The sequence below is a fragment of the Folsomia candida genome, unplaced genomic scaffold (genome assembly GCF_002217175.1).
Source record: "Folsomia candida strain VU population unplaced genomic scaffold, ASM221717v1 Fcan01_Sc001, whole genome shotgun sequence".
Classification (NCBI taxonomy): Eukaryota; Metazoa; Arthropoda; class Collembola; order Entomobryomorpha; family Isotomidae; genus Folsomia; species Folsomia candida.
Window position 1 is genome coordinate 12,709,048 of NW_019091193.1, and position 25,341 is coordinate 12,734,388.

Sequence of the window (25,341 nt, forward strand, 5' to 3'; positions counted from 1 at the left end):
GTGTGGTTGACATGACATGGTATATTACATCAATTACTCAAGCCTAGCTGAACTCACCTGTCCAACTTTTTTTCTTAAAAAAAAGTGCCAATCCAGCACAACGTGATTCTTGTGGCTGAATCCAGAATTGTATTTATGTACTAACTCGTTCTCACAGAGCTGTGTCCATCGACAACATGAAAATCCTGACAACTTTCTTCTTAATAATTCATAAAAAATAAATCAATGCCATTGAAGGTCGTCTCATGCTTCATCATCAAATTAATCAAACCCGTTTAAAGATTTCAAATTCAGTATCTATTTTATAACCCAACAACAATTTATACAACACTTTATTACGCAAACATGTGACCAAAATGGAAACTGCATAGGTATTTATTATTGTAGTGCTGCATTTTTAGGCTTTTCTCTCATTTTCACAACCTTATTTTACATCCGTTAAGCCTTTCGGCCTTACAGGGCTTTTGTTTACATATACTGACGTCTTTCTATGCACATATTACTATACCTTAAAAATAAGGACACACTCTCTTTGTCAATTATGCATTGTTTCGTTAAAATGATAATATTGTTGTGCAAAACAAATGGTTGGGGAAAACTTTTCTCTTCAATTAATATTTAATTCCAAGAAGTTAAGTAATTCTAAATAAGCAAATAATTTAAGAATGGCATATATAAAATGGCATATATGAATGGAATAGAATGGCATATATGATGAACTTCACAAGACAAATAAAATATTTTCCATTGGAAATCGACCAACCTTAAAAATTGTTCAGCTAAGGGCTCATGAAATTCATTTTAATTTTGTATAATTGGTTACTTTGTTGGTTAGAAAGTGAAGTTAGTAAATCAATGAAAACTACGATCTACTCGATAGGGATAGGTGTTACATAGATTCATAAGTGTTAGTTGGAGAATTGTCTTAAAATCATGCTCAAGGGGTTTACAACCAATCTGAAGGGTATTAATTCACACATCAATCCCTTGCATGTGGGTCATAAATATCACCATGCCACAAATTATATACATATGTATGCATTATTGTATTTTCGCCTGGTTGGAACGGGCGAGACATTTGTTGGCAGACAGACGCCTTTAAAGTTTACAAAGCCCATATTGAATTTAAAAAAGCCTGCTGCCTGGCAGGTAGGAAATGAAGAAAGGATTTACAAAAATCCACTACACACACAAACAGAAAACAGTCTCAGAGACGGGCATTTAATATCGAGCTTGTGCAGGGGTGATTATTTCAGACTTTGTTGTCATTTATTTTCAACACCTTAGGTTTTCAAAAATAATAAAAATCTTCAGACGACGGTGGTGCCAGACTTGTTACTTTGCATTAAATAATTTCAGCTATTGTGGGCGTTATTATTAATACATTATAGTAAATGAAGCAAAACCGGTCATGTTTGACATGCAAACGATGGTCATAAGTAATCATTGAGTGTAAATGAGAATTTCTTGTACGCAGTGCAACAGTTAGATGTGTTTCGTTGCTCTAATATTTTCAACGTTGGTGTACGATAGTAATTTATGAAATTTTTGTGCAAATTTGAACCCGATTTTTTTGCCAGAGGATATCAAATTTTGCTGTCGACATGTAGTTGGACTTGTTGATTGATACATTTGTTCTCTATTTCAACTTGGCTGCAAATGGTTACCTGTTCTCAAAGTCAAATAATATTAGAAAAGCAGTTGAGCTGCATAAGCCATTGATTTGTGGTAAATGGCTGTAGGGTGTGTGTAATGATACCTGTATTGGCAAAGTAATGGATCAGCTATGCAAGTCGGGTATACGTTCGTTCGTATAAAACATTCAACCTGAGCCTTCTCTCTTCTTGACACTCTAAAATTTCTTAATGGCATGCCATTTCACTCTGCTACTGCAGTTTAGTCAGTTTTTTAGTTCAATTTACACCACGGCTCTCAGCTATTGCTTTTTGGACACTTCATTTTTCAACTGGTTATTCCTGTAAGTCGCAGTCAGGCTGATGGGTGTCAATGCTTTTTTCCATTTGAATTATTCCTAGTTTTAGCTCTCATCAATAAACACGTACGCTAAAAAATTGGTAAATAGTTCTTCCCATCCTTATTGTAATGGCATTATTTCATTTTTAAATTTATTGGCTGGTTCAGGATTAATTAGTATTCTTATCTGGTGCGGAGTAAAAAGGTGGAATTGATACATACCTACATTCGTATATATGTATATGTGTATGTACATTTGCTGCTTTAAGTTCATTGATTTTCTTAATAGTTTCAAATACTAAATCCACGACTACGGTGGAGCAGATATGTAAGAAGTTAGTCTTTAGCCAGAATAAGGGACTATGTAGCTGACGTGCCTGTCTGTCCGAGACGCGATGAAAGTTGCTGAGGTGAAATTGGAAAATTTTTCAACCAGTGGGACCCAAGAGTGTGAACCATACCGATTTTCAGAAAATATTTTAAAACGCTGAAATTCATATGATACTTAACGATCCATAGTCCGTGGTTTCACGATAATTTTCCTATTTTGCAATCTCTTGATGTATTTCTACAGCATTTCGAAATAGATGTAAAATAAGCAACGTATAAATAATCAGAGGGACCTTCGAGGTTTCACCCATACCACTTCTTAAAATTTGTTATTTTCTGCTTGTAATTAAATAAGCGAGTCCCACTGGTCATGACGTTCAATGTGAAGGATTTGTAAATGCTTTAAATATTTGGTGCCAAACAATAGAAAATATTTAACAAAGATTCGACCAACCCCACCATGGGGGTCGTAATACCCGTAGTCCGGTTAATTCGGACAAAAATTTAGAAGCGGACTGTGCTAACACAGTGCTAGGGGACTCGGGCTAAATGAAGTCTTCACTACAGGTTGTATTTTATTTATTTCTCAGCTTTATCGCAAAATACTTTGCGGAATTCTATTCTAACTTTTATCTACCTACATAATTCAACTGTTCCAAGTATTTGTATACGTATGTAGATGAGTATAATAAAAAATATGTTGTGTACGAATTTATCATTAAACCTTAGATGTTTAATTTAATGTAATTATTGCGGGCGTTTAAATAATTGAATATTATGAAAAGCGTATGTATATAACTGTAATCTAATAATTTGTGAATTAGCAGACACGGTTGACTGCTGCAGGTTGGAGAAGACCTCGTATAACACAAATAATAGTTTGGACAAGCAGATGTCTCATTACATAAGCAAAAGACGTTGAGACATGTAAAAGTATACATATACGGATAATATTTTATACATTTATATACTTCTCATTCATTTGACGAAGTTACGATATCATTTTAAAAAAACCATAAGACAACGCATCCAACCAGTCCTGGTAGCGTGTAGTAATAAGCATATCAAATAAATAATATACGAAATGACAACATGCAGTGTATTCCTTTACAATACAGCAAATTATCATTAGGCAGCTCAACAAGTGAATGAATTAGAGTGCATATGCATACATACATACAAACTCTTTTCACTAATACCAAGTTAGATGCTTGCGTGGAAGCTCTGCAAATGAGGCTTTGGATTATTAGTTAAAAAAGACTGGAGACCTGATTGAACTGTTTCTTACCCTTTGTAAACCAAATATCACGAGAGGAGAGAAATGGTCATGCTCTCTAAAACAACGAGTTCGTGATGCAGACTATATTTGTAAGGCGTAAGGAAAGCACGTTGCACATATTTATAGCCTCTCGATTTTTTCGTCAATATTTTCACAATTCCCAGAAACATAATTCCTTGTTGTTATATACAAAATATTTAATGAACATTTAGATTGGCTGGCCCAGTGTCCTCCATATTTTCAACAAGACCAATTCATAGTGTTCTCTGGGCACTACTGCCATGAAAGTGTAAGCAAGTGTGTGTCATCAACAGGTCTATTTAAGGTAAATATTTAGCGTTGATTATTATACTTTTCGCGTATACGTACGTAAACACTTGGCTGGAGTAAGTTGTTAGCAGTGGTGCAAGTGCAAGTGTTGTTATTGTAATACATGCGAGTGTTATTAAAGAATAAATCAAATTATGAAACTATCGTTTATTATCGTCGGTATACGTTAGCGGTTTGCTAACCTGAATCCCTACCTACGAACCAGTGTCTTGCTTGATACCGATACTGGATAAGAATATCATCACCATTTCAAGATACTACGGCATTTGGTCAGCGTTGTAATATTAGCTAAAACTGAGCGAGTGTGAAGAACTCGTCACAGTGTAGAGAAGACAGTGCACGAAGCAACATCTTTTTTTCAATTTGTGTTCAACATATCCCATCAATATTTTCATACAATAAACTGAAATACAGATAGTTGATAAAGTTTGTCAAAATTTCATCAAAATTCATAAAAATTGAACCAAGCAGCTTCTACAGTTCTGGAAACCCACGTTGTTCTTTTTGCCATCATCATTATCATCATCATAAAGTAACATTAGTGCTGTTGTTATCTCTGAGACGATCAACGGAAGGCGATCCAACCAAGAGAGTTGAATTGCTTATAGGAGCACCTTGAGAACACCTAAAGTGTAAGATTACTCTTCGAGTGATGTAAATATAACACGTCTCATTAGGGAGCATATACGAGAAGCATTTCAACAGTTGAAAAATTATTATTGCACACACATAGTCCTAATTGTTGTAGGCCCAGCTCCGGAGTCAGAGTGAGTTGCAATAAGTTAAAACTACGTGTAAAAAAAAGTACTCGTGCACAACTATTATAAATTTTGCAAGAGGAATGTAATTTTCATAACTTGGCCAAAGGCAAGACAAGAATAAGAAGGACACTAAATACTAAACATTTCTTCCTCCATACTGCAAACGTACATATGTACAGAATGCAGTAATGTAATGACACACCTTATGTTCACTTCCTCAACTGCTTCCAATTCATGTCAAGCGCTAGGCCGTCATGTTCAAGAGTCGAAACTATAACAAACTTTAATAACCAAGCCGAGTTGAAAATGTACAGAAAAAAATTTACTAAATAAAAAGTTCAAAAAGCATTATTTATCCCAATTTAAAATTAATGTTGACATTTTAACAGCTTTAAGTGTAATCTACTTGTGATTCACTCATGTAATTATTTTATCAAGACATTAATCTCGAGATCGGATTTAATTGTGACGTTTGACAACATTCTAATTCCTTTGGCTGTCAACAATAGCTGGGCTTGAACCAGGATCTGCATTACATTTTGGATTACCAATAAACATGTGAATGAACTTGGAGCAACAAAGATCTCTGTTTCCACAACTGCCCACACACATGCACACACACGACATCCCAGCAGAGAGGTGGTTACATAGTTAAATGATACGTGTGTATTGTTCCTTCCTTCGCACCACGGAACGTTTATAAAGTGAACTTTAGTTGAGTGAAATAAAATATAATCCAATCCAATTGACAAGTCTGGAGCTAGCGAGTGATTGAAAACTTCATTTAATTTCATTGAATGCATACCAGATGAACGTCTCAAATGAGTGAATTAGTTTCACCGTGGAAAGATACCTTTGTCATATCCCTTTAATTGCACGCACATACATCATTATCAACTCAGAACCGTTTATAATCAACCCAATACAGCCACGCTGACTGATACAGAAACGATTTTGCGCCTGATGTAACGTGTATGAATGCCAATCCTATGACGAATTCTTGATCAAATATAATATAAATACAATGGACCCAGCCCCATGATAATATGATATTGTGAGATAATTCATCCTCCAAACGTTCATCATACAGTACATGCTCCAAAGTTGCAGTAAAGCTGACTAAAGTTTACAAATACTTTGCATTTTCTATGCAGATCTTTATTAAACATAACAACACTAATAATAATACAGCTTCATGTCCGTGTTCAATGTTTTGTCTATGTAATTGTGCAGAGCAGAGATTCAAACAACCTGCTCCTCAGTATTGACATTATTGAACCACTGCACAAAAGCAGGGCTCAAGAGGAGATGAAAAACGCATCATGATGACTTTGACTGATTGTGCTGCTCGTTATTAAAGTATTTCAGTGGTGACGGCGTCATCAGAGAGCGAGAGAGAGAGTGACAAATTTAAATGCCATAGGTCTCTCCATTCATGAAACTCATTGTGACGACGACGACGAGAACAAAATGAGCCTGGAGTATCAAAAAGTTTATAATAGTCAGACGCACCCCGGTGAAGATGATCAGTCAGAGAAAGGGATTTCCCTGTGCACGGACTATTACGCCATTAATATGTGCACATCTTCTCCTCCTCCATCTCAATCTCCTCGCCGAGATCACTATCAACGACTGTAAGTTTTACCATACCAGTTAATATTAAGTATCATATAAGTGTCAAGCTGAGCAGTAAATAGCTGGAAACCTGAAGCAGAATTTGCTTAGGAGAGGATGACGAGAATTTCTACATATGTGTATCTGCTTATTCAGTTGTGTGCAAATCCTTGTTCCACACTTGGTTTTTCGCCTGTATGTTGTACATAGGTACCACATACTAGAAATTAAGTATCATCACAATAACATGTATCTCATTTGCACGAGCATATGTGGTACAACTTTGTTTACTTGATTTAAAACACAGCATGGAACTTTCCACTTGTTAATTCCTTAAAACCAGCAACTGGATTCTGGAAAAATATGTAATTATTCTGTACGGTTGAGCTGACATGCAGGTTCTTGAGGTTTGGATTAACCAGAATTTTAGATTTTCCCCGGAAATGATTATTGTGTTGGGAATCCCTTCATTTGTAATGTTCATTGTTCACAACAAAAACATGGCATAAGATAATTTAATTCAGAGTTCAATCGTGTATACGATACATTCAAACTTTGCCACGGTACATATAAATAAAAGAAAAAGGGCTTGTTTAGATCTTAATAAGCGTCTCAGTCATAATAAATTTATTGCCCAGTAATTATTTTCGCAGACAGATAACCTATGTATCTAACTGCTCCTCCGCACATATTCAAACAAATATCTGACTTTGGTACATAGTGTTTCCCAACTAAAAAGGTTCGTATGTTTACTGGAACAGCATTACGAGAAACACACTGAAACGATTATACACATGTATGCAAAGTAAAAAAAAATCAGCAGGATCTGAACCTTTTTTTACTGAATTTGCTAAAATTATGCCCACACAAGCCCAGTGCTAACTGCCACAGATTATCAATGTAGACTGGGAAGACATTAAAAACATACGTCATTGAGCACGTAAATTCTTTTGTTTTGTTACTTCATCAAATTTAGTTTGTTGATATTGCAGTTGCAAGATTGAGCGAAATGTATTTTTAGTGCAGGATGTGTTGTATATTATTATAAAAGAGTTTCTGCAAGTTCAACTTTTTCAATGACTAGGTCAAGAAGTACATAATACATACATTCAGGAAGCATCTGTATCATTGTTTGTGCTAAAATACATACATTAAAACTTGTATTTTTATCAGTATAAATTCCCTCCAGCGTTTTAAAACAATTAGCTTTCTGCATTAACTAGAAATTTCTTCCTTAATTCCATTATTCGCAAGCATTTGCGACTGATCATATAATTACTTTAATGAAATGGTGAAATACATATTGATAGTGTTGCGGATAGTAATTGTTCGTGAGAGAATTTTACAAGTTAAACAGTAATATTTTTACATTAAATACTGAATTTTCTGTTGATTTTATATCTTTAGCTGTTGAATTTTTTTGTTCTTCAGCATCTTGAAACATCATGTTTGTTATGTTTATTATGCATTGGAAGAAATAATGTGTCACAAATAATTCTGAATATGCAACGGGTGTAAAAGTGATGACTCACAATTTCTGCTGATGATGAAGCAGAGCGAGAGAGAGAGCTAAAAAGTCCCATGAATTACCAGCCACAAACCAAGAAGAACTCTGCGTTGTCAGTCCTGTCCCGAATCCAGCAACGAAAAGCCTTGTTCGTTCGGTCCATTTGAGCAGTTTTCATAATAATAATGAATCTGATTCTTGTGAATGAGTAAACAAGCGAGGAGATGAGATGACATTTCATTTCTCTTCCCATGACGCTGATATCTTTATCAGTCTCTCCTCCTGGGTGGGATGCATGCATGCATTTATTCGGTGCTCCACATTTCCATTCTACTTATCTTCCATTCTATTATTAGAGAATCAATAAAAAATTAATCGATCACTTTCATCATTACAGGAAGCAGAATGCACCACAAACTCAAGTCTCCACTATTACCAAAGTGTTTCTCAGATTAGAAGCCTCAACTGGTGGGCATTCATCCAGATCCCCAAGAAGAATGAAGTGCTGTGAAGGGAGCTTATCAATTTTACCCAATCACAACGTTTGGTGGACGTGTTTCTTTTGTCTTGGACTCTTGCTACTTTGCGTTTCTTGTCCTGTGGCAGATGCTGTGGGGAATCTTGTGGGTAAGAAAATTCAAGCTTTATGTAGGTGTGAGTGAGATTTTCAAAATGTATGCCTTTTGTAACAGCATTTTTGATCACAATAAAACTTTATAACGTGCTAGGTGCAACTAATTCCTTGGTAAATTGGTGTAATAAAGTAATTGTTTTATAATCTGTGTCCAACTAGGTATATCAGGCTCATCTCAAAAATGTGATAATGAAGGAGAAGTGTTTCCTTTGCCTGGGTCCATCGAGAATCCTTGTTTCACGTGTTTGTGCAGGGTAAGTATTCAATATTTAAGCAGCAATTCTTCTATTACTATTACTCAATACTTATCCATAAGTATATAAATACCTATGTGCTCTGCACCCATTCTTGAACCATTTAAGTAACTTCTCGTATGCAATATCCTCTCGTTCCTATTTCTCTAACCCACAAAAACAAAGTCAACAAAAGTTGTCCAACTTTAACTTAATGCTAAAGGACGCAAAGAAATACCCAAAAGAAAGGCATACGTACATTTGTACAATGCATGTACACAAGTTCATACATCTAGTCCCACCTCATTATTATGCCACTTTCCCACTAAACTAAACATTGAAACAGGAATCTATGGACTGAAATTGTTTGCGTTTGAGTGAATGGAATTAAACCCAAGTTTTGTGTAGCAGCAGATAAGATTAAGTAGCTCAGAAAGAAATTACAAAAGCAATTTAAAATAAGGTTAACAGCACAACAGTCAGAATGGATGAAGTAAAAGGTGCATACGTAACATCAAGTTCTGTTGAACGAACCAGGTTGTCCATGACCATTTAAGAAGTTGTTTGTCATTAGCCACCACTCTCTGCTGTGATTTTACTTAAGTAATCTTAAGTAGTATCTTCTGTTCTTCAAAAATTCGTCCACATTCCTTCCCTTCAGTTGTGGAACGACCAACCAACAAATTATGACAGAACGTGGTACACTCTTATACACACCTGCCTCACCAACAGCTTTACGTTTTTACCATTCCGGCCGTCGTTGACCGTATTACATACTCAATTCCATCTCAAAAAATTAACCCACAAGTTTTGCTCCAGTGTTTATTAAACATTACGTTATGTTCTTTTAATAATGATATCAAATTGCAAACTAAAATTGCATGTGAGGACTATCAACTCGCTCTTTCGGTGCTTTGTTTCGTACTCATTAAAATTCAATAAAAATAATCCCAAAACAGAGTTATAAATAAAGTTGAAAAGCGTTTTGATGTTGCTGGCTGCATGTTTCCTATTGTTTAAAAAAGCAGCAGTCTCAATGAAGGCAGTGTTTTACGAGTTGAACAATTTCAAAATGTGCTTCTTCTTGTGAGTGCCTTCTCCATAATGTTCATGTAATGACCAATTTTTCAGCTCGTTTCTATCCATGCGGCATTTTTTACCGGCCCCTCAAACAAGTAACGAAACGAACCAAAATCCAGCGATTGTTGTTGTGAGAGACTGAGAGAAAGAAGGCTCTCACTACTCCAACATGGAAAGATTTGTAATTAGGGTTATTATTCTCTCTCTCTCTCGGTCACATTCACGTTTGTTCTTTACGCTGGGAAGTGGGAGGCTAAAAGTATGAGTTATTATTGGTATGCTTTCATATACTCGAAAACACGACTGTGACTCTGGCTGCATTAACGTCTTTTTGGTTTGGTTTGGTTCACTATGAGTCTCAATTCCACTCATCAACTTGCTTTTTTATCTTCTTCGTTGAAATAAACGACTCGAATTCTTTTATGATAAACCATCGAAAGGGTTAATTTACTACTTCTTCTTCTTTTCAACACCGCTCTTTTCTTGTTCCCACACACGCACTCGGATTCTGTACAGTAAGAAAGTCATGGATTTGGGAATTTGGTCTTAAATAATATTGCACGATGCGTATGAATTCATTTACTCTGCAGACATTATTTTCAAACTCCAACATTCCTATGGGTTGCATTCTCCCCGTCTCTCTCTCTCTCTCTCTCTCGAGCTCTTGGGTTTGGCTTTATCAGTTGAGTTTGGTCAGGTTATCAGAAATGTCTTTGAACTTGTTATCTGCAAATTCTGCAATAAACAATTATAGTTGCGCGACATGGATTTCGTCGTGATTTAGTGTGATTCGTACTTTCGCATGCTTTCGCGTGCAATCACACTATTTAAATACTACCGTGTACACTGGTGACAGTGATCATAATGACATAGATACTTCTTATGAGGTATTTTGTATTGAGCAATTTTCACTCTTTTCACTTACAACTTGAGCATTAGTGATGCAAATAGGCACACGCGTGTATTTATGTACATACATACATGCATATTATAGGTATGTATTATAGGTCTGTATGAAGTTGTATCCGTACAACGGACTGAGAAAGAATGTGCTAGCTCGGAAAAATTGGAGTAAATTAAAAATAGACAATTATTTATTCTTTCTAAACCCGGATACACTATTGAACGACATGAATGAGTTGAGTGAGATTTAACCAGGCAGGCAGGCAGGCTGGATCTGATCTGACTACATCTCACACATACATATTGGCTTCACTTTTACAAAACGTTGATTGGTATGTGTGTACGTAGTAAAATTTAATTTGCAAAGTTATATGCATTAAGATCGACATTAGTACTAAATACTAATTACTCCAAATGTTGATAATGCACCGCAGACACACTTACGCATACCAAATTCATAACATCATCACCGTGATGTATCTATATAAACATATGTATTACAAAGCTGAAAGTGAAGTACATATGTATACTTTGGCTATAAGTCGTCAACGTGAAAAAGTCCAGAGTAATTTTTTGGTAAAGTGGCGGCTTCTTTTGTTAATTAATAATAAAGAGGACAAATGATGAAAGACCACACATTATTAAAGAATCGAGTTACGAGTAGCTTCCGAAGCAATAAAATTACTCTGCTCTGTGATGATCACAGGGACGGAATGAATTTAATATTATTTACTTGTAGCTGAATGCATAAGGGTCCAGCAACGTATACATAATTGACGGATAAGAAGAATGTGTGTGACGCTTTATAAGTACAGTTTGCCAGTGTTATTATGAGTTGGCTATTTTTACCATCTTTTGCATTGACATTTGCTTTGCACACTGCACCACTCTCCTACCAGAAGACATATGTAGTTACAAAAAAATTAAAAGGAAAACATCAGGTTGCATAAACATTATGTGCAAAGTTTTATAGTTGCTGGTTTCAGTTTGTGGAAGTTCATTTGTCACCGAACGAACAGATATTCAGCAAGTCTTTAGTTGGTTGGGTTGCTTCTCAAATGCGGATAAACACTGCTGAACTTTACTCGAGGCTACGCATTATCATTACCGATTGATTATTTATTAATTTCTTTTTGCACGGAGTATAAGCATGACATTTTACATGCAAATAAAGTTATTGGTCTTGGACGACTAAACTCGCTTGAAATGTTTAATAAGAATTTATCTTTATTCGCTACATCTTGAAGGAAAAATTTCAAGAATATGTGATAAACGGTTAGTCAGATTGGTTCGACATGTGTAGATATTCAACGACGGTATTTTGAAACAAATACAAATTCTTGTTTTTTGTATTATATAAATCTTCTTTTTTGAGTAGGCGAAATTAATGAAAGATCAGTTATAGGTCAAGATTATACAAAGTGGATGGATGACGACTCACGGAATTTTTCTCTTAGCACAGCTAGTTATCGTTAAATAGTGCGGAGTCATTTTCCGAAAGTAATGACAGCGGCACAGAGAGACAATAACAAAGTAAAGCAAATAAAGGAAACTACAAGAAAAATGGTCAATTCACTTCTTTTTAACTCTTCGTTTTCCAGTTACCGTACCGGGAATGAGGTTGTTTGGTTTGAGCCGTGGTAATTTTCTAAAGGTAATTGTATGCTACCACGTCACTCATCTTCCACCAGCCGACTTTCCCTCCCAGAACGACATGATTAAGCAACAAAAGTCAAACTAGTCAAACATTGTATACTTGAATCTCTTATCGAAAAGGGCAAAAACCCATTAATGTAGTAGGGCCTGGATATTCCCAACTATTTATGTGTGGCAACTGCATTACATAAATTTTGTACATTACTCTTTGCTAGCCTTTCAGCGGAATTCCTCAAAAATAGAAACACAATATAAATTGCAGTGACACTTTAGAAGAACTTCTTTGAAACTGACTCCAGGTCTGACTGTGAAGTCGTCCAAAGATGGATTGAAAGTGGTTCAATCGTCCATCATAATTCATTTTGTTTCAATCACCAGCCGATGATGACGGATGGTAATACGTACAAACGGTGATTGCAGTGGATCTGTAATGGTTTGTATTATGGTTCTTGTCAAGGCAGGAATTCGATCGGGTGGGAAGAATCATTTCACGTTGGAAATATGGGCCCACCGACGAAGCCCTCACCGTCTTATGCGGTACGCTGTGGGGTCTCCACCACTTTTATCATTACCAAAGAATTCAGAGTTCCTCTTAGTTTCAAGAGTCGTGCCACGTTTTACCTTGTTAATTATAACCATTCCCCTTCATTGCTTGTTGCTCTTGATTGCTTGCTCTGCATGCATAACCCAAGTGTATATAACATATATTATGTACATATAATTCATATGTAGCCAGCCATATTATGCTCATCCTTCATTTGTTGGCTGGTTGCTGGACCGTTCCCACCCTTCAAATCCGTTGTTTTTGATTTATAACACTGCTCTCTTCAAACAAGCCTGTCAGCGCAACTGAGGATGAGTTGTAACAATGAGACCCTTGCTATTACGTAAACTGGGGCTATATGTACATATGTATAGTTATCCTCCCTGCATCTCGTCTCACCCACTCAATCCTGCTTGATTAATTTGTGTGTGCAGTTTGCTTTGTGGAACATTAACGAAAAAATCGATGATGTCATGTGATACATTGACACGATTAAGTACTTGAAAAATTGTATCTAAAATCGCCAATCATCTCATTTACTATGATTCTACGAAATTATGTTGTTGCTTCAAATTATCTCATTTTTAATAACAGAACATGTAAATTAATTTGCAGATCGTCGATAAAAGTAAAAAATTCACACACTCACATTCATGTATTTAGCTACGTATTTATATTTGTACCTATGGTTTCGATCACGTTCGATTAAGTACTACATATATATTACACTATCGGACTTGTTAATTTACAGACAAAGATAAGAAAGAACCGGATAAAGTTGAGTAAGAAAGAGAGAGATCCGCAAGCTAATTGCCTTGCTGCATCAGCCAGCCATTGAATAAGCATGAATTACACATATCCCATAAATATTTGCGAGTTAGTTGGAATTGCGAGGAGATGAGCTGAGACAATAAATTGGGCATTACACACACGACATTCACAACATATTTGTCACCTTCTATGCTGTTTAAGTGGAAAGCAAATGTAAAAATATGGAATTACCATTGCAAAATAATAAAATAATCTTAATTCTTACACTAGATCCTGGTTTGGTTTACAACTTTGCAGCGAGATGAGATGTATTACCGGTTATGTAAAATCTGAGATGAGCCAAAAAATTCACGTCCAACTCGTAACCCATTCCATGAAACATCTTTTAAACGCTTTTAAACTTGCACAGTAAAAACACAGTAAATGTGGAGGAATGTTGGATGCAATATAGAGTGCATAAAACACGTGTAATTTTCCGAAACAATAACACCCTACGCGAAATCTTAATGATTTTAAGATTATTGCTCGAAATTGCGAAATTGCTCTTTGACGATCCTCAACAATGCTCACAAGTTTATGTGCTTACATAACGTGCCGCTAAAAATTTTTGGAAAATTTTGATGGTCACTATATGGAATTTGCAACTTATACGGTCAACAGTATAGGAAAATTGTTGTTACTTTTCTAGTATTATTTTCTTGCATAACACCTTTTATCCCCAATAAATACCTTTCACGCGAGATTTTTTGCATGTATGCATGGATGCATGAGATTTTTTTGGGTTTTAAAAAGTGATTTCTTGTTTTCTTTCTAGCATGGGCGAGTGGAATGTGAAAAACAATCATGTCCAAGTCTACAGGGATGTTTTCTCATCATGTCTGGGCAGAAGGACGGATGCTGTGAAGTTTGCAAAGGTACAATTTATATGTATTTTTATGCACCTACTTATCCATGTTAGTGTAAATGTAAGAACAATAAGATGTGTATTTTTCTATTAATAATATCAATTGGATACTCGAAATCAGAAAATATGCTAGAATTTTTTTAAGATATTATGACCAGGTTGACAGAGTTATTATTATTTACTTTAGAGAGAGATCCCTAAACGGGACAGTTTCTTAAAATCAGGATGACTAGCAAATTTTTTCGTTTACTCGTACCTTAAAGTTTCTGACGGCAACCTTATAACCCAACCTTAACCAACCAACCAACCAACCAATCTCACTTGATAAAAGATATTTTTTGACAGAGAGGATGTCAACTCATCAAAGCTATAGTTTCCAACACAGAAGTTATTAACACTGTCAAAAGTCCTTTTAATGATGCCGAAGTGGTTGTAAATCTTTAAATGCTTATGATTCTGAAATATGTGAAGGATATTAAAGAAGGTACTGTTTGTGTGACTTCCATTACGACAGACACTAAAAGTCATAATTCTTCAAAGAAAAATGTCACATAAAAATATATATTATGCACGTTGGGTTGAGGATGGAATGTCTTTTCCTCAGCAGGAATGACAAATAATAAATCACGGCTGATAAGACATTGGTGGATGAACAAACGGTATATCATCTTTGGCTAATCTTAAAGTTTAGGTTAAGTTAAAGGTTTTTTTTGCTTTTTTTGCCAATTTGTGATATCGTTGTATTGCTAATCGAAATTTTCCATCACAGGTTGCAAAGTCAACAACGTCACGTATCCCAGTGGGAAAGAAATTACGGAAAATTGCATTACGACGACCTGTATCGCAGGAGTATTGACGCGATCTCAGGTGCAGTGTTTTCATTCCTGTACTCACCCGTCACCCCCAAAGTCTGGGAGCTGTTGCCCTACTTGCGAAACTTGCAGTCTGAACGGAAAGGACTATGCGGATGGTGAAGAAGCAACGTTGCCTGGGGACCCCTGCGTTCTGTGTCGATGTGTCAAGGGTTCAATGCAATGTTCCAAGAAAGCATGTCCTGTCCTGTCCTGTCCAGCGTCTGCCACATATTTGGAAAAGGGCGAATGTTGTCCCCGATGTAACGGATCAAGGACTCGCTACATGCCTCGTACGGTATGCCTATTAGGAGAGAAAGTCTACCCGACAGGGACATCATTTCGGCTAGACACATGCACCAACTGTACCTGCATGGACACTACTGCCGTATGTGACAGATTGTCATGCCCACCCTTGGAATGCGACGCGTCACATCAGGTCTTGACGCAAGGATCATGTTGTGCGAAATGCGAAAGTTTTCAAAAATGTTCTTCACCACACGGGGAGGTAAGGAATTGCACATTTACTTACTTAGTTGTTGCAAGTGTGATAAAACTTTTACGCCCAATAAATTTTTGCTGCGAATTTCATTATGTAAATCCCAGTTAAACTTGTATCACTAATCCAAAGTCTATCAGGAATGTGTCTGGTTGATTTTGTAACGATACAACAATATAGTCTGTCTCTCTATTTTTCGCAGTCAACATCTAGGCACATTTGATACATATAAATAAGTATGTATGTCTCTCCTTAATTAGGAATCTGTAATAAATAATAGCCTAACAATAACCTGCATATATTTATGTATGGTATGTGACTCTATAAAAATCATCATTATTCTGACACACTCGATTCGTACCCGACATTTGCACACGATATCTCGTGTGATAAAAGTGAGTTGCTTCCAAGTCACTTGGCAAAAGCAAAACAGGATTAAACCAGTTTGATGGGCAATAGTTTAAACTCATGACATGAAGTACACACTGGCGTCTTTATATTTTTAAGAGGAAAGCATGCGAGATACTACTTACTGACTTGAGTAAAATATCACACCCTTATTATAGTAGCATCAGAAAAAATTAAGCAAATGTACATATTTTCGTTTGCATATATACGCGTTTGATTGATTCGTTTCGAACTCGAGAAACAAGGAATCCAATAATCATTCCAGGCGGCATGATGGTTACTTATTAGATTAAATTATGATCCTGTTTGTGTCAAAATCTCGTAAAAATGTTTGGATGAATCTTGACAAATCCAGTTTTTAATTAGGGCTGATGATATGCCTACATGCCTACTTTTTCTGTGTGCAGAACGGAGATCGATGGACAGTGGACAGTTGCCGAAGCTGTGCATGTGAGGATGGTAAGGTCAAGTGCGCAGAGCAGAAATGTCCGAAAAACTTACCTTGTCCTTGGGGCTACAAGCTCAAATATGTTTCTGGAAAATGCTGCCCAGAGTGCGTTGGAGGTACATATGCAATTAATGACAATAATATTTCGCAACTCTGAATTTTTGCACAAAAATAATGTCATTTTCAACTACTCAACTCTCTAGAGGATGGAGTCTGCACTGTGTTTGGAGATCCTCATTATCGAAGTTTCGATGGCAGAGTATTTAATTTCCAGGTATGCTCTACACATGTGTTTATATGAATGTATATCAGTAAATGCTCATTCAGAGTGCAAATATCGTTCGCTGAACCAGTGAAATTAACGTTTATGTTTCATCATACAATTCCAGGGAGCTTGCAAATACATGCTGACAGCGGATTGTAAGGGGAAGAGTTTTTCTGTACGAGTGCGTAACGATGCCCGCGAGTCTCGAGCGTTTTCATGGACGAGAACTGTGACCCTGAAAGTGAGGGAGGGACGAATCACGATGGGGCAGAGGATGAGGATTAAATTCAATGGTGAGATAATATCCAACATTACCAGGATAAGAATTTTTAAAAGTGCTAAAGGAGAGTCCTGGTACACTTAAATGTACTGTATACACATATTGATCATTCGGTGAATTTTATATTCAGGAAAACGCGTTGCACTTCCTTTTATCCAAGAATCCCTCAAAATTACCCAAGACGGGTATATTGCAACAGTTGATACTGGAATTGGCCTAAAATTGCTCTGGGACGGTAAGTACCATGCCTGAAGTGTATCACCCTCTTGTTAAATCCTAATGAAAAAATTAATTTATTACAGGTGACAGCTTTTTGGAAGGTAAGAAATTTCGCCTGTAACATTGACAAAAGATCATATAAAATATGTCGTGCAATAAAATGAATAAATGATATAGTTTCCGTCCCTCATGCCCTCCAAGGGCGTCTTTGTGGCCTATGTGGAAATTTCAACGGAAACAAGTAAGTGCTCCGACACTCATGAAAACGCTACTTTTTGAGATACATATTTCCTGAATTATCTAAACAAATATGTGTGGATATTTTCGTAAAAATAGATCTGATGACTTTATGGCACGACAAGGAGGTAATATGAACTGTTCAGCACTCGCTTCACGGGGACAACTGGGCGTGCTTTCTTGATCAAAAGGAGAGTATAAAGAATAATTACATAAGACAAGTTCGATTCTAAAAGAGCAAGGCTTTATTAAGCAAACTATTTCATACAATACGTATAAACAAATAGGTAAATCAATTCATTGGGCAAAAGTGAGTCTCATAACAATAACAATTCATAATAGGATTCAAGTTCTACAAGTGATTTAAATTTCCAGACTGAGTGGCATAATCGTAGTCAGTTGGTCCAAAAAAGAAATGTATTTCATTTCGCACAATTTTCTTGCTCGCGGTGTGGGGAAACCTCCGTCCAAAAAAACATACCGGCGATGATCGTTGCCATTGGTGGGAGGGTGGACGAATTTGAAGTGCGTGTAGGGGTCTTGCATTACTCGGTGGGGATCTTGATTTCCTCCCAGAATCCCTTGAACCATTTCCGCAAAGTCTGCAACGCGAGCTTCAGTGTTCAAGGGGAAAATACTTCGCAAGTTTTGGAAACTGAAACCACCGAAATGCATTTGGAAACGAGGATGACACGTAGAATCCTGAGAATGGCATAATGATTATTTGCATGGGTAAACATTATTAGTCAACAAAATATAGTTCAACGTATAATATCCATCTCACAGCTGTATCGGTTTCACCACAATATGTCGAGCTACGACCTAGTCTCAAACATTCGTTGCAGTATAGCAGATACACGACGTTTGTGCTTGCACAAGTGAATCTTTTCCGCGGGTGGAGAAACAATCCAGGTCCATATTCGACAATTGGGGACTGATCTATGCACGGTCCGGTTACGGTGCAATTTCCTCGTCGACATCGTTCACTTCCTGGGCCATACACACCCCTTTCAGCGTTTAGATTAATATCATCCAATAAATCTGTCAATAGGAACATTTGTATATGTACATAATGCGTATTATTCAATCGTCCAAAACATGTATGTTTACCTTGTGCAGACCGCTTGAGTCCACCAATTGATCTAATTAGGTTAGGCTGATTGTACATGTCGTCATAGGGGAGTAGGCGTCCTGTTGTTTTGTTGACAACAACCGCTTGACCATCCTCACTGAGTCTAATTTTTTTGAGGTTCGCTTGGTAAATCATACCTAAAAAACTTCGTTTGGTACTGGCCACTTTTCCTGGGTTTCTGGTACAATCAATTCGGAATTGTTGCACGTTGGCTTTCATCCCATTCGTGAACTGACGTCCAACGTCAGTCGATGCGAAACTGTGGTTTAACAAAGAGGTAGGTCGAAATCGTTCGTATTCTAGCAGAAAAAGAGAATTAAACTAGTTAGTAATATAAATAAGGTTGCACAAAAAATTACCTTGTAATTCAGCGTCGAAAATCGGACACCCGGCTCCAATGTCCAAAATTTCCCCTAAATTTGTGGTTAACTGAAGAGGGAGGTCCGTGTTCCATTGCCAACAGTCGTTAACAGCAGGATTGGGTGGTAATGGTATATTGGTAAATCCAAAAGACTGAATATCGTTCAACTCATTCCGAATCTGGGTAAAATTATTCGCAGCCATTGTAGTTTCGAGAAAATGAGACTTGACCCTTCAGGTTGACAGTTGAATGATGAATGTGAAGTTGAGTGAGTGAGCAGTGGCGAGCAAACAGACGCTAAAATAAGAGCCAAGCCAAGCCAAGTCAGTGGTGGCAATATATCAATGATAAGCAATAGTTATTTATATTTAAGTGACATGTTTGGTTTTATTCGAAAATAAATTTATACAAGGTGGCCCAGTAAGTCATCCCAGTGCATTTGGACAATCGTGGAGGGTGGGAGGAAAAAAGGCATGCAGCAGAGAAGAAGGTGCGTCCTTCATATTTTTACATCGTTTTACTATCCTCAATTGACCAAAAAGACTGACTCAACTCTCAACTGTTTTTTATGTAGTGAAAGGTCCTGAACCAATTTGCAAAAAGAATTGGAAGACAAGGGTGAAAGCAGAAAAATCCTGTGGTAACTCAAGTTTTTATTCAGACCTGACTTTTCCGACTACATTAACCAATCAATTAACTTATAGGTGCCATTCGCTCCTCTGTTTTTGCCCCTTGTCATAAGACAGTTTCGACAGAGAGGTTTTACAAGTAAGCCCCATACCAATAAGTGAAATCAGCTTCACAATAATTTTGTATTGATAACATGATATCAACATTGTTTAATTGCACATATCTAGATCTTGCATGCTTGACATGTGCGAATGTCCCTTGGGAAGAAAATGCCACTGTGAAGTATTAACAGGTATGTATCTGGATTAATGTAACTATATTTGAATTCTAATCATAATTCTGAAGTAATAATCACCAATAAAAATATCATATCACAAAAATTACAGCGTTTGCTCGTGCTTGCGAGAGAGCCGGGGTTCAGATTCTAGATTGGAGAGAAGCCACAGGTTGTACCCACAAGAAGCGGTGGCAGAACTTTAGCTAATTTTTTTGTACTTTACATTTTATTACGAAACAAAAGGTCTGCATGTAAAACGATATTCTCCTCTTTAGTAACAACAACTATTAGCCGTATATCAAAGTACCCTGTAGAAACTAAAAGTAGAAGACTTGATTATAAATTTTACAAACTATTACTATTATTAGATAGCATTTTACGAATTCTAGTTAACAGTCCCGGCCGGAAAGCACACTTTATACAAATGTATTTAAGTTTATGTATGTTTTATCCTTTATCAGCATCTCGATTATCTTATGATCAATATACATGAATAATTTTAAGAATTTATTATTCACAATAACTTTACTCGTATACCTTGGAAAGATTTATTTTAATAATTATTTATTTGTATGTATATATTATTATTTGTAAGTTTTTACAATATTTGCAATGTGTGTAACTTGCAGATTTTATTTTTATTTTGCACTTTTATGTTTATTCAGTAATTCTTAATTTAGTTTTATTTTATTTAATGAAAAATGTTTTTTTCAAGCCGCAACCTGAAGTAAATAAATGAACCGTTAAGACTGCATACAAACAAAATTATTCTCTCGAAAGTAGCTTTATTAGTAGTAACCAGTTAAAAATTATTGAGACTGTATGTTATAAGAAATTTTAATTTTCTCCCAAACAAATATATAATAACACAACTACACTATTGTTTCACACACCACTCTACGTACGGGGTCATATAAAATGATCATCTACATTTGTAGAACAAAAGTATTTTCATATATTATATACCTTATAAACTGTATAACTTTTCTAGACTACGTAAATATGTAATCAGCATTATTAAATACGTAAAACTACGATTGATCTGTTAGATAAAAGCTGAAGGACATCTGGCTAACTAACTTTATCTTGGAGTTATAGTTGTTTTATAGTCAAAATACATTTACTATGAAAATAGAATAATTTTCCTTGCTGCAGAAAATCTTAAAAAAAATCTTATCGAGAAACACCTCGATATCCGCACCCTCATCATCATCGTCATTAAATGCAAGCGCCAATTGGTCGGTTAATTCTTACGCTTCTTCTTGGCAGGGGAGGCATCGTCGGTACCTGAAAAAATTGTAGCCAAGTTGTTCCATTTGGGGATGGTGGACTTCTTTGCTGCCTGTCAACGGTAGATACAAATTTTGGACATTTAAGAAAATATTTCTTCGAATATCACCCCACCAGTAAAGAATAATTGATATTATACCTTCTTTGCTTTTTCGCAATGTACTTCAACTGCATACTTCTTTCCAACCGTGACGTCTAAAGCCTCCTTGATATCTTGTATGGAAATATTACCGAGTTCGGCAGTGGATTTACCACAGAAACCTTCAACATCTTTTGAAATATTCATCATACAAACAATTAGTTGAGGTTGACATAACGTAGGTTGTTTCTTGTATTAATGCAATTAATTGTTCAATACATACTACATACATACCTTTTTTCAACAGAGTCAACTGTAGATCGGCAGTTCCGTCGCTGCAAGTGACCTGTTAAACACCAAATAAATTTTAGCTTTGTCTTTGATATAAATAATAATACACAAAGTAATATATTGAGTCTCACGTAAAGTCGAGGTATTTGTTTGCAGTTGGGACTTTTGTGTCGAGAGTCACACACAAATTCTTTGCTCTTCAGCTCCACCTGGAAATAATACATAACAATTATTAATTAAACTAGTAACTCCCTACTCATACTTTATAATTTGTAGAAATAATAATAAAATTAACCTTCTTCTCGCAAACTTTGTTGTTTTCTTCAAATGGGCAACCCAGGTAAGAAATATCCGTCTTATCTTTGAAGTGCACGATTTTCACAACTGCGTCATTGTTCTTGAAACGAAATTTTTGTCGCGAGTCTTGTTGTTTGGTTTCCACTTCTGAAAAATTTAAAACAAATAGCATATTAAACACCTCTGTTATCTATGCCCTTATTAAGAACGCTTATAAATGATCCTACCTTTGAAAGTCATCATCTTTGCCTTTCCAATAGCTTTGGGTGATTTAGGGGCACTTGTTCCAGGTGCATCAGGTTTCTTTTTAACAACCTTCGGCTTTTTGTCAGCTTCTAACATGCAGCAAAAACAATAGTTAATAAGTTTATGCTGACATAAATAACATGAGACATGAAACAGAATTATTGTTGAGTAAGCAGTACCATCTCCTTTTTCAGTGGAAGATTTCCTTGTCACTCGTGGAGCTTTAGGAAGCTTGATCTTTGCTCCTTGTGCTTTCTTTGTGCCAGGTTCAACTTTGGGGGTAGGAGCACTTTTTGTTACCACTAAAAAAATAATATTATACGTTACATATTAAGAATAGTAATTATATGACTGTTTCTACGTAAGAATATTGAATTATCATTATTAATTACCCTTTGTGTCGTCCGGCTTTGGAGGACCATTAGTAGGCGTTTTGATTTTGAGAGTTTTCGGTTTCTCAGCTCCCGACTTTCGTTTGCGTGAAGGCGGAGTGGGCAAGCCAACAGGTGGGGGTAACAATGATCCCAGCCCATTAAATGGAAGTGTCAAGGTCCCCAACCCAGAAACTTCTGTTTTTACTTCTGTCTTAGCTTTTGTCGCAGATTTAGGCTTTGGTGATTTTGCCTTTGATTTGTCCAAGGCATTTGGTGTAAGAAAGGTTGAAACGCCACCAATTCCAGGCAAAATTGTGGGTGGCTTGTTCACTTTCACAGCAGCAGGCTTTTTCGGCATTTCCATTCCACCTAAAAAGCATGGTTTTATTCGTCGATATTAAATAATGAGCTAAGGAGCTTGTTCTGCAATAATACAATGCATATAACGTAAATTTACTTACCATCCGTGGCTTCCTTTTTAATTTTTTTGGCCAACATATTTTCCTGGCAATTTCGTATGCCTTGAAGAAATGTGGGGAAGGCATCTTTAGGAGCACTGTATATTCATCATACAAAACGATCAGTTGAGGTTGACATAACGTAGGTTTTTTCTTGTATTAAAGCAATTAATTGTTCAATACATACTACATACATACCTTTCATCAATCCACTCGAGCAAAAGATCAATCCTGGCTTTGTTGGTAGGAGCCTCGGTTTTAATATCCTTGTGCTTCTGCAATTAGGGGGTTTCCCATACATGGTTATACAAGCCGTTATAAATATCTGATCTTAAAATAGTTTACAAAATCACAAAATAAAAATTCGAGTTGGTGAAACCATTTACTCTTAATTTAGCAAAATTTTGGAACTTGAAATTTTATTTTGTGATTTTACGATTTGTATAACTATTTGGTAAATAAATCCAAAATATAAAACATCAAGTGGACGGACCTTGATCGGTAAAATATCCCCTGCCAAAAGGGGTGCGGTCAAATCAAAGTAATCAAGTTGCAAAATCTTCACACGATTTTTCCCAATCGCTTTCTTTGCTCTAATGTCCATCTTTGCAGATTGAGTAAACTACCTGTAAAAATGAAAACAAATCAAATATATATCAATAAATAAAAATGATACTTTTATTTGTTCAGTCGTCTCAAATTGGCAAGCTGCATAAATAATGAGACTACTCGTCTCATTTCAGTCTCACTTTTGAGATTCTCCTCTTTGTAAGTTGTCTCAAAAGTTCTCAGCCCTCGTTAGGATTACATGCAACATTCTTCTCTAAATTAAAGTTCTAAAACTTTTATACTAACAGAAAATAAAGCTTAGCAGTGCCAAAATAGTACCGAATCTGCAATATAAAATTTAAATCTGCTCAAAAAATAGTTTTATTAATTGGACCACCACCAACTGCATTTCGCCACGTGTAAATAGAATTGGGATAGATTTACTATGTATCGAAAAGCATGTGATGCTACATTGGTTCTATATATTAATTAACATCGCGCAGGTTAAAAATACTAACTATTAATTGTGAAACTTTTCCTACCCTATATTTTTAAGTATTTACTTCCAGGCCTTTAACTTCTAGCAAATCTACATATTACTTCAACTCCAATATTAGTTATTTATACCGACGCATTAATCATCCTTGATTTAGTCACCAATTGTTTCTCAGCGAATAGCGAAATGTCAACGTGATGATAAAATCAACAAAATAGTGCAGCACAACAGCACCTGTTTCTTTCTATCGTGCTGATCAACAAGCACTCCCCACCAGCAAAAACTCCCGATTTCTATTTCTATGAACTCACCCAGAGCAAATTTCCTTCGGCTGGAGTTGTTGGACCAGACTCCTCCCGAGCGTGTGCGAAATCCTTTGGTAGTGGGTGTGCCTCTTGCCGTGTGAATTAATTAAGATAATGGTGGTTGGAGGGAGTGTGCGGTAAAGAGTGTGATTCGTAAAGTGGGTGAGTGGTGGTGGAGGGAGGGAAAGAGTCGTGTAGCAGAGAAGAAGGCGCGAAGTGTGTGGCATATGGCGGGGTAGCCCAACGGCCCAATTTCACTCAGCCCATCATTGCAGCATAGCATTGGAGTTCAGCATTGCGGGAAGTTGCTAACTGCGCATCTCCAACTCAGCTTTTTTAACACAGCCAAAGACGTGAAAGGACGCCTTGCCTTGCTTGCTTGAGTTCTGACTCTTCGCATCCTTAAAAAACACGAGGTTGGCAGGTAGAGGACTGAGTTGGGTCAGCCTAGTTTTCAACACGGGGCAGCATATTCAAGCCACAACAACGTCGGGTTGAGATTTAAACGACGAGTGGATTGAGCTTTAATACCATTTCGTCTCACTCACCCTGGCGCCTTGATTGTGCAAAAGCGACGAGATAAAGCATTGTGCAAATCATCATGAGCATTCTCTGGTTGGTAGAACAACGCTAATATGTCGTTGGATAACTCCTGTTATTGCATAGACGTGCATACGAAGTGGATTCACGTGCTGGTATGGGCTCGAGACGTTTGGCGTATCTTGTTGCTAACACGGGGTAAAATGTTGGGCAGAAGTTGACGTTATTATTCGCGTATTTCGTTCGTGTGGCGTTATGAAAGCCTGTGACTGAATGGAGTTGGGCTTGG

At 36.5% G+C, this 25,341-nt stretch overlaps 2 protein-coding genes across 3 annotated transcripts; one reads left to right on the forward strand and one right to left on the reverse strand.

Moving 5' to 3' along the window:
* Window positions 1–3,668: 3,668 nt before the first annotated feature.
* LOC110855317 (BMP-binding endothelial regulator protein) lies at window positions 3,669–21,101 on the forward strand. Its single transcript, XM_022103749.2, has 17 exons — window positions 3,669–6,308; window positions 8,193–8,422; window positions 8,589–8,683; window positions 14,431–14,530; window positions 15,290–15,879; window positions 16,686–16,842; window positions 16,930–17,000; window positions 17,116–17,284; window positions 17,402–17,506; window positions 17,574–17,591; window positions 17,668–17,731; window positions 17,827–17,855; window positions 19,633–19,710; window positions 19,795–19,860; window positions 19,925–19,988; window positions 20,078–20,142; window positions 20,237–21,101. The coding sequence occupies exons 1-17, from the start codon at window positions 6,145–6,147 to the stop codon at window positions 20,332–20,334; spliced, it is 2,163 nt and encodes a 720-aa protein (XP_021959441.1). The 5' UTR covers window positions 3,669–6,144; the 3' UTR covers window positions 20,335–21,101.
* LOC110853328 (titin) lies at window positions 20,893–24,719 on the reverse strand. 2 transcript variants are annotated; one of them, XM_022101586.2, is made up of 12 exons: window positions 24,519–24,719; window positions 23,656–23,788; window positions 23,361–23,437; window positions 23,166–23,260; window positions 22,723–23,073; window positions 22,510–22,632; window positions 22,312–22,419; window positions 22,083–22,231; window positions 21,919–21,996; window positions 21,791–21,842; window positions 21,557–21,687; window positions 20,893–21,469 (listed from the first exon to the last, which is right to left on the reverse strand). In XM_022101586.2, the coding sequence occupies exons 2-12, from the start codon at window positions 23,764–23,766 to the stop codon at window positions 21,371–21,373; spliced, it is 1,374 nt and encodes a 457-aa protein (XP_021957278.1). In that variant the 5' UTR covers window positions 23,767–23,788; window positions 24,519–24,719; the 3' UTR covers window positions 20,893–21,370. The 2 variants fall into 2 exon arrangements, with proteins under 2 accessions (XP_021957278.1, XP_035703633.1); XM_035847740.1 differs by lacking the exon at window positions 24,519–24,719 and adding an exon at window positions 24,254–24,405.
* Between the last annotated feature and the right edge of the window lie 622 nt (window positions 24,720–25,341).

Excerpts from the sequence above, each read along its gene's own strand:
- LOC110855317 (XM_022103749.2), top strand. The coding sequence starts at position 6,145 with ATGAGCCTGGAGTATCAAAAAGTTTATAATAGTCAGACGCACCCCGGT. Across the intron at positions 17,856-19,632 it reads CTTTATGGCACGACAAGGAG|GTGGCCCAGTAAGTCATCCC; the intron begins GTAATATGAACT and ends AATTTATACAAG. Across the intron at positions 19,989-20,077 it reads TCGACAGAGAGGTTTTACAA|ATCTTGCATGCTTGACATGT; the intron begins GTAAGCCCCATA and ends GCACATATCTAG.
- LOC110853328 (XM_022101586.2), bottom strand. The coding sequence starts at position 23,766 with ATGGACATTAGAGCAAAGAAAGCGATTGGGAAAAATCGTGTGAAGATT. Across the intron at positions 23,074-23,165 it reads TAAAAAGGAAGCCACGGATG|GTGGAATGGAAATGCCGAAA; the intron begins GTAAGTAAATTT and ends CATGCTTTTTAG. Across the intron at positions 21,470-21,556 it reads ATTGCGAAAAAGCAAAGAAG|GCAGCAAAGAAGTCCACCAT; the intron begins GTATAATATCAA and ends TACCGTTGACAG.